The sequence below is a fragment of the Cebus imitator genome, unplaced genomic scaffold (assembly GCF_001604975.1).
Source record: "Cebus imitator isolate Cc_AM_T3 unplaced genomic scaffold, Cebus_imitator-1.0 Scaffold150, whole genome shotgun sequence".
NCBI lineage: Eukaryota > Metazoa > Chordata > Mammalia > Primates > Cebidae > Cebus > Cebus imitator.
In genome coordinates this window covers 3,176,512-3,185,947 of record NW_016107465.1, presented here as the reverse complement: position 1 = coordinate 3,185,947, position 9,436 = coordinate 3,176,512, and the positions used below count along the sequence as shown (strand labels likewise).

Below are 9,436 nucleotides of genomic sequence, written 5' to 3'. Positions count from 1 at the left end.
CAACAAATGAAAAATAACTCAATTAAAAAATAGATCCAATAAATATATACAAAGGGCCAATATCCATATGAAAAGATGCTCAACATCAATAGTCATTAAGGAAATTCAAATCAAACCCACAATATGATACTCTATTTCACACCAATAAGGATGGCTATAATTTAAAATAAAATAAAAAAAAACAGAAAATAACAAGTGTTGGGAATGATATGAAAAAATATGATTCCACGTACACTGCTGGTGGGGCTATAAAATGATGCTGACCACACCTATCTCAGAGCTAACATCATAACAGTGAAAGAATGAACAATTCCCTCTAAGAACAGAAACAAGAAGAGAAGCCCACTGTCATCATTTCTTTCTAAGACACTACTGGAAGTTCGAGCCAGGGCAATTAGGCAAGAAAATTAAAGAAAAGGCATCCACATTGGAAAGGAAGAAGTAAAACTATATTTGCAGATTATATAATCATGTATATAAAAAATTCTAAGGAATCAACTAAAAAAACTCATGGAACTAATGAAACAAGTTCATCAAGGTTGCAGGGTACAAGTGCAGTATACAAAACTCGATTGTATTTCTTTATGTATGTAATAATCCAAAATGAAATTAAGAAAACACTTCCATTTATAATGCCAACAAAAATAATAAAATACTTGCAAATAAATTTAACATAAGAGGTGTACTGTATCAGAAAACTACAAAACATTGTTCAAATTTTTAAAATATCTATATAAATGAAAAGACATCCAAAGTGCATGGATTAGAAGACTATTTAATATTGTTTAGATGAGTAGCTAAATAATTTGTACTGAATAATTTGTTCAGTACATCTAAAATTGATCCAACATGAATTCAACACAATCTTTATCAAATCTGAGCTTATTTTTTTGCAGAAATGAACAAGATAACCTTAAAATTTATACAGAAATTTAAGGAAATCAGGACAGCTAAAACAAAAAAACAAAACTGGAAGAGTCATGCTTTCTAATTACAAGTTCTATTATAATTAATAGGCTACCATAATTAAGACAGCAGGGTACTGGCATAAGGCTAGACAAATAGATCAATGGAATTAGAATTAAGAGTCTAGAAATAAATCCTTACATTTATGGTCAACTCATAAATTTTGACAAGGCTGCCCTGCCAAGATCATTCAATGAGGAAAGAATAGTTTTTTCAACAAATGGAGCTAGGACAACTGAATAATCTCATGAAAAAGAATGAAGCTGAACCCTCCACCTCACACCACACACTAACACTAACTCAAAATGGATCATAAACCTATGTTTAAGAGGAAATAGCATAAATTCTAAAATAAAAAAAGAATATATAGGAGTATATATTTGTACCACTGGAGTAGGCAAAGATTTCTGAGGTATAATGAAAAGCATGTATAACTAAAGTAAATATAAATTTGACTTCACCTTTAAGAAAAAAAGAAAACACAGTGGGAGAAAAAACTGAAAACTGTTTATCTAATAAGAGGTTTGTATAAAGAATATATAAAGAACTCTTGCAACTCAATAATAAAAAGACAACCCAATATAAAATAAGAAAAGAAATTTAACAGACGTTTCTCCAAAGAAGACATACACATGAAATGGCCAATAAGCACAAAAAAAAAAAAAAGAAGCTCAAAATCCTTAGCCATCAGGAAAATGCAAATCAAAACCACAGTGAGGTATCATTTCATACTCACTAGAATGGTTACAATCAAAAGAACAGATAATAACAAGTACTGATGAGAATATGAAGAAGTTGGAAACATCATACACTGTTGATGGAAATGTAATGGTGAAGCTGCTTCAGGAAACAATCTGAAGTTCTTCAAAAGGTTAAACAGAATTAGCATATGAGGCAGCAATTCCACTCCAGGTATATATATATACCCAAGAAATTTAAAACCCACCTTCAAACAAAATATTACTCATGAATATCCATAGCAGCAATATTCAGAATAGCCAAAAAGAAGAAATAACCTAACTATCTTCAACAGTTAAATGGATAAACAAAATGCGGCGTACCCATACCAGAGATTACTAGGCAATAAAAAGGGACAAAGTACTAGTTCATGCAACAACAGGATGAACCTTGAAAATATCATGCTAAGTGAAAAAAGCCAAACAGAAAAGGCCACATATATTATATGACTACATTCATATGAAATGTCCAAAATGGACAAATCCTTTCAAATAGAAAGTAAATTAGTTGTTGCCAGTGGCTGGGTAAGGGGGCACTAGGGAGTGACTGCTAATGGTTACACAGGGTTTCTTCGGGGGTTGTTAAAATATTCTGGAATGAGCAGGGCACAGTGACTCATGCCTATAATCCCAGCACTTCAGGAGGCTAAGGCTGGCGAATTGCTTGCTCTGAACTCACAAGTTCGAGACCAGCCTAAGCAACATAGAGAAACCCCATCTCTACAAAAATTCCAAAAATTAGCAGTGTGTTGGTGGCTCGTGCCTGTAGTCATGGCTACTTAGGAAGCTGAAGCTGGAGAACAGCCTGAGCCCAGGAAGCAGATGCTGCAGTGAGCCAAGATCCTGACACAGTACTCTAGCCTGTGCAACAGAGGGAGACCCTGTCTCAAAAAAAAAAACGAATTAAAAAAAGAAAAAAAGGAAACGAAAAGTTCTGGAATTAGATAGTGGTTAATATGGTTTGGCTCTGTGTCTCAACTCAAATCTCATCTTGAATTTTACTCCCATAATTCCCACATGTTGTGGGAGGGACCTAGTGGAAGATAATTTGAATAACGGGAGTGGCTTCCCCATACTGTTCTCATGGTAGCAAATAAGTCTCACAAGATCTGATGGTTTTATCAGGGGTTTCCGCTTTTGCATCTTCCTCATTTTCTCCTGCCACCACCATGGAAGAGGTGCCTTTCGCCTCCCGCCATGATTCTGAGGCCTCCCCAGCCATGTGGAATTGTTAGTCCAATTAGGCCTCTTTTTCTTCCCAATCTTGGGTAAGTTTTCATTAGCAGTGTGAAAACAGACTAATACAGTGGTAGTGGTTGAACAACTTTGCAAATATACCAATGTGAAATTACTATATAATACAGTTGTGAAAAATCAATGAGTCATATACTTTAAACGGATGAATTGCAGGGTATATGAATTACATCTGAAAGCTATTTTTAAAAAAACAAACTAAACACTCCCAGATAAAAACCACATTGTTAATGCTGTTTCTTTTTGTGTAGTGCAGTTGCTGATCATTTTTGTATTATTTTTTAATGCCCTATGTTTCACTGGCACGTGGTTTTCTACTGAACATGCATTATTTTAATAATTCAAAAAAAAAAAAAACCTAAGTTTCCTGAAACCACAAAAAGATACATTAAACTATAGTGTTCTTTGCAAAAGACTAGGATTGTGACCTAATATCCTTCACACAGTGAAGTTTTTCCATATACGATAAAAGAAAATAAATTAATACTTACTTTATTGCTTGTGCTCCTGGTCTTTGCACAATTAAGGTGCTAAATTCTTCTATTACAATATCTAACAGCTCTGGGTTTTGATGATTTTCTCTTAGAACTATAGACATACTTTTCAAGTGGACAAAAAACTTCACGGCTTCAAACTAGGGTATGTTCAGAAGAATAAAATGAAAAAAAAATATATATATATATATATATATATTTATAAATACAACAAATAATCTTATTCTTATAGTCCATTCATTTCAAAAACCACCAAACACTTTAAGAACAACATTTTACCTCAAGAATCATCAGGTTAACACCAAAAAAAAGACAATATTTAGCCCTACCTTAGAAATAAAATAAATGCAATTATAGACCCACAAAAAGATCACAGAACAAGTTAGTAACATATATTTTTGAAAGGATTAAAAATAGACATATGTAACATTAAATTCCAAAGTATAAGGTTAGGCAGAGTGGTTCATGGCTATAATCCCAGCACATTGGGAAGCTGAGGCAGGCATATTGCTTGAGCTCAGCAGTTTACAACCAACATCAGCAACATGGTAAAACCCCACCTCTATTTCAAAAATACAAAAATGAGCCAGCATTAGGGCATATGCCTGTGGTCTCAGCTACTCAGGGGGCTGAGGTGAGAGGATTGCTTGAGGCCAGGTTAAAGCTGGCAGCAGAGATCACACCACTGTAGTTCAGCCTGGGTAACAGAGTGAGACCCTATCTCCAAATAAATTAATGAATTCTAAGGTATAAGTCAAGAAAACATCTTACTGTTTTTGGCAAAGTTGGATCAACTGCTGTTTCACTATACCCAATTGCTTCATAGAGTAAGGCTTTTTCTTCAGGCGTCAACATTTCTTCAAGAACTACAAATCATAAAGAAGTGCTTTATGTTCTTAATAAAAATAATATAAAATTAACACAATTTATATTTCAAGAATGTGAAATTCACTTTCTTGAATGCTTTTAAGAAATTATAAACACTGACTGTTTGAATGGGGCTGGCAATTTTACAAGTAATTATCCAAAATATAAATTGCTAAATATATAAATGTAGCAACAGTAATTTATAATAATAAGCAAGAGCTAAAAAAAATGGCTAACTATATTAGGCAATTAATAGCACTGTGCTAATCAACACACTCAGTATAAAAAGTCGGTAGTATCAGTATTGTAATTTTCTCTCATGTTACAGATTTTGTTAAAACTGAGGTTTAGTGCACTGAGATAACTTGCCAGAGACACACTGCTAATAAGTGATAGCTCTAAAACATATACCTCAGTCACTAAAAGCTATACTCTTAGGCTTTTGGTTAAAAATCAAGTCTTTCCAAGAAATAACTTCAATGAAAATTTACAATGGAGACCACTTTGGAATATTTATTTATTTATTACTGTGCTATATGCATTCACTAAATACTCAGGACATAAAGCTCTCTTGTAAGCATTAATAAGATTTTTAAAATTATTTATTTTTAAACTAATACATGTTCAACGTTTTAATAGTTTTATTTGCAATAACTTTATACATAACTACATAAATATACTTCAATACACTTTAATTATACAAAGAAATTGCAAAACTTTATTTTGACATCCAGTGATAAACTATACTGTAAAATAAAATGGACGTACTTCCAGGTTTAACATCTGCTTGCTGTTCATTAGTTTTTTGTTCTGACCATGACCATAGCCAGCCAAACCATCCTTTATTATCCTCTGGATCTTTTACTCCTTCTTTGTAAATTTTGTATCCAGCTTTCTTTACCTACAATGAATAAACTTTAAATAAATGACAAATTATCCTTTATTTAGCAACTGAAACAAATATAAGCAAGACATTTTGAGAACTTATCTCCTTGAGCAAAATGAATGTAAACAATATACACACTAATAACAGAACACAGTAACTGCAACATTAGCCAAACATAAGAATTTAGGAGTACCACATAGTTTTTCCACCATGCTTTAAGAAATGATGATTGATAAAAAGATAAACTGGCTTTTTACCTTCATAACTGAACATCTGAAAAGCCCAATTATTTAGAAAGATTTTTTTCCCCTAGAAATCTGTCTGATTTAAATGTATATGGCAAAATTATTAAACAATTTTCTTATAATTCTAAAAAGCATACTGACCCATTTTTCAGAAACAATGTTACAGCAAAAGATTAATAATATCACTTCTCTCATATCTATATGGAATTCAATTATATTTTTACTAATTGAGAAGCCTAGAATTACCTCCACTTCTGCCTGCTGTCTAGCTATAGTAATATTAAAGACATCCAAGGTTTTTTCCAACTCCTGAAAAATAAAAACAAAAATGTGTTAACTTTACAAAAATAACTTTACATAAATAATTTAAGCACATAATCTATCAAACTGCTGCAATAAAGAAAAGATATAATAGGAAGCAAACAACAGAACATTCATCAATATAACACATATGTTAAATTCTGGGAAGCAATGCCTGAACAAATATCAGCATAGAAATGAGTAAACTAGGGAGTAATTTTTTGAAAAATAAAATCGTAAGTCTTAAGTAGAACAACTTCAGGGATGAGTAGAATTGAGTGAGTAGAAAGATAAAGGAAGGCAGGCAGCATTTATGAGCACATATGTGGCTGTAAGAATAAGCATTAAATATAGAGAAGATAGGAAACACTGAATTAGTGCATAGACAGATGGTAACATAGGAAAATGCGGTGGTGACACATAAAAGGCTTTGAAACCAACACAGAGAAGTTGGAATCAATGTAACAAACACTAGACTTTTAAGGTTAAAAATGACAAAATGAGCTGGGCACGGTGGCTCTCGCCTATAATCCCAGCACTTTGGGAGGCTGATAGGGGCGGATCAAAAGGTCACAAGTTCAAGACCAGCCTTACCAACAAGATGAAACCCCGTCTCCACTAAAAATACAAAAATTAGCGGGGCACGGTGGCACATGCCTGTAATCCCAGCTACTCAGGAGGCTAAAGCATGAGAATCTCTTGAACCTGGGAGGCGGAGGTTGTGGTGAGCCAAGAACACACCACTGCATTCCAGCCTGGGGAACAGAGGGAGACTCTGTCTCATTCATAAATAAATAAATAAATACATGGCACAATGAACAGAAGTTTCAAGTTACTATTTGCATGAATCCAAATTCCTTCAGATTGAGAATAATCTCAAATTTCAAAAGCTCACAGAATTTCAACAAATCTTGTATTATCCAGCTGAAGTTAAGAAGTACAAAAATGTCTAAGTAAAAGAGATGAAAAGGTCAATAGAAATTAGAGTGAAAGACAGGAAGTATTAATCATTAAAGACCAATAAGGAGTTAGTTATGTAATACAAAACATTCAATAATTTTTTTTTAAATGCTAACCTCCAAAGACACGAGTAGTTCACCAGGTGGCTTCTTACTTGTTAACTTTTTTTTATACAGTTCTTTATATTGCTTCATTTTTTGCCTGTGTTTTCTAATATGGTTCCATGACCACATCCGTAATCTGGGGCAAACATTTACTTCAAGAATACCATGTATAGCATAAGCCCACCTAGTTAAAAAAAGAAAAACATTTAACATCCTCACATCAACAGTATGAAACATAACAGACATTGTTTCTACTTTAACAACATACATAACTATAATACAAAGATTAGGAAAATGATATATTATCTGAGTACTTCCTTTTTACCCAACCCAGTTTGCATTAATAATCCATTCAATATTAATCTTTCCTCTTTCCTAGAGTGAAAATAAGCAAAATCATTCCATTTTGTTATAGTTCTACACAAGAACTAGTAAGGCAATAATTGGCAAATAATATTTTAGTCATTTGAATAATAACTAAAATAGTCAACTGAAAGATTAATTGTAACTTCTAGAAACTAGGGAACAGTTTAAAAACTGAAAATAATAAGACGTTTGAGTTTTAAAATGGGATTTTCCTGCATAGACTCCATAACATTTTTAGGTTTTAAAATACAGGTTTAATAATACTGGTTCATTGTATCTGATAGGGAAGTTGAGATGGGGGTGGGAGAGAGACAATGCAAGAAAACAAACCAGGATTTGTTTCTGTAATAATTCTAAATATACTGATCCATCTATAGTAAATAAAAACCATGGTATTCTAGTATCTCAAGTTGTAAATTGTGTCAGGAAGAATCCCTTAAATCAATTTCAATAACTCAATAAGTTAAAGCAGCTACATACATTTCTAGCTATAAATCATCAATTATGGTTTGTAACAGACCTTAAAAATAGTATATATCTTAAAGGTTATTTTTGAAGTTGAGAAATTTGTTTTTATATTTTTTTAATCTAAAAAAAAAAAAAATGTCAAGGCATTTACCATTCTCTGGCATGGTGGTGAAGAGGCACGTCAGGTCTGAACTTCCTGTATGGCAGATTTTGGGTCATCATATCAACTGATTCAAGAAGCTCCATAATACTGAAATACTAAAGAACGGAAAATTAAAGCTCTTAAATGTATCACTTTTTTTTGTTCAACTGCTGAAGATAAAAGTTAAAATACTGACTTTTTAGGAAAATGTTACCATATAACATCATGAATTTTCATAAAACATTTAAAATCTTAGTTTTGCTTTAATCAAACAATAATTCACAATTGAAAATTATGTTAAAGAAAATCACCTGTGACTTATTAAATTCAATTGCTATGTTATGTAACTCAACATCCAAGTTTATTTTGGGGGCAGAAAAGTCAAAATCAGATCGGCGATTCATCACAAGTTTGGCATTAGCAGATATGGGTCGAAATACTGAAAAATAATACAAATGAAAAAAAACTGAGTTATATTTCCAAAGTCTCAAGGCACTGAAGTGATAAAGTTGAAAATACTGATTTCCATTTATTTTATACCCTTTCTACAGTTCCCAGATGTTCACACTGCCATGATTTAGTCAGATGAACTATTCCTTAATTAGCAGAGAAGATTCTTTTATCTTTTGCCTAGCTATAATTCACTGTCTTCCATAAGTACAATAAAGGCAAACTGAACTCCCACTCAAAACACCAAACATTTTCTTAAGGAAAAAAAGTCCAATAAAACAGTTTTAATACAAGTACACAGTTTTATAGAAGGAGTGAACATTAGAAATGCTAAGAGGAAAAAAAAACATTATATTTAACACTGATTTCCATTATGTAATTTCTGAATTTCTGATCAATTTCTCTAGATCCACCTCTGTTCATTTTAATTGGTAAAAGGAGAGAGATGAAGAGTGAAAGTTTGTCCAGGATTACCTGCTTGGCTCAACCCATAATCTAAGATAAATTCTTCTCAACTCTTTGTGTTTGGTGTCAAAAAGAATAAGAACCATGCAGAGTAAGACCAGTGATAGCAAAATCTAGACAGAGATCAATCATTAAATCATAAGCTAATTTGTACATAAAGATGACATATTTCTTTTATTTTAATCATCTCTACAAACTAAGATTTAACTTCTTAAACATTACACATTCAAGAATATTTTTATTTGAATATAGATAAATGCTTAAAGTTCTTGTTCTTTTGTCTGCATTCCATCTTATATTGAAAAAAACAGAAAAAATAAATAAATAAATCTAGTGGCTGGTAATAGAAGTTATCCTGAACCTACAATTCATTGATCCGCCAACCTTTCTCTGCCCTTAACCTCTGCTTCACATCCTCAGTCCACCCCCACCTTGCTGGAGTCTCATCATCAGTTATTTTAATCATTCCTTTGCATTGACGCCTTAATTTCTTCTCACTTCTCAGTGTGGAGTAACCCACTTAACTCCACACATGCCCCTAAGGAACTGAACATGTTCACGGGTAAAAACATACTGCTGGATCTCGCTTTAATGTCATAAATCTCAAGTGCATCCTTAATGCTGCTGAGCAATCACACAACAGTCCTTTAGGCCAGGAATCAGCCAAATCCATGCCACAGCCTATTTCTGTAAAGTCAGTGAGCCAAAAATGATTTATACACTTTTAAAGTT

General features: G+C 32.7%; 1 protein-coding gene across 3 annotated transcripts in view; it reads right to left on the bottom strand.

Moving 5' to 3' along the window:
• The window catches only part of VPS13A (vacuolar protein sorting 13 homolog A), a 239,033-nt gene that overhangs the window by 187,304 nt on the left and 42,293 nt on the right, over positions 1 to 9,436 (bottom strand). For all 3 annotated transcript variants that reach the window (XM_017543278.2, XM_017543280.2, XM_017543281.2), the window contains exons 11-17: positions 8,101 to 8,228; positions 7,799 to 7,905; positions 6,826 to 6,997; positions 5,696 to 5,758; positions 5,087 to 5,219; positions 4,223 to 4,317; positions 3,449 to 3,591 (exon numbers count right to left, since the gene is read on the bottom strand). In XM_017543278.2, the coding sequence (XP_017398767.1) occupies positions 3,449 to 3,591; positions 4,223 to 4,317; positions 5,087 to 5,219; positions 5,696 to 5,758; positions 6,826 to 6,997; positions 7,799 to 7,905; positions 8,101 to 8,228 (841 nt within the window). The remainder of the gene's footprint in view (positions 1 to 3,448; positions 3,592 to 4,222; positions 4,318 to 5,086; positions 5,220 to 5,695; positions 5,759 to 6,825; positions 6,998 to 7,798; positions 7,906 to 8,100; positions 8,229 to 9,436) is intronic.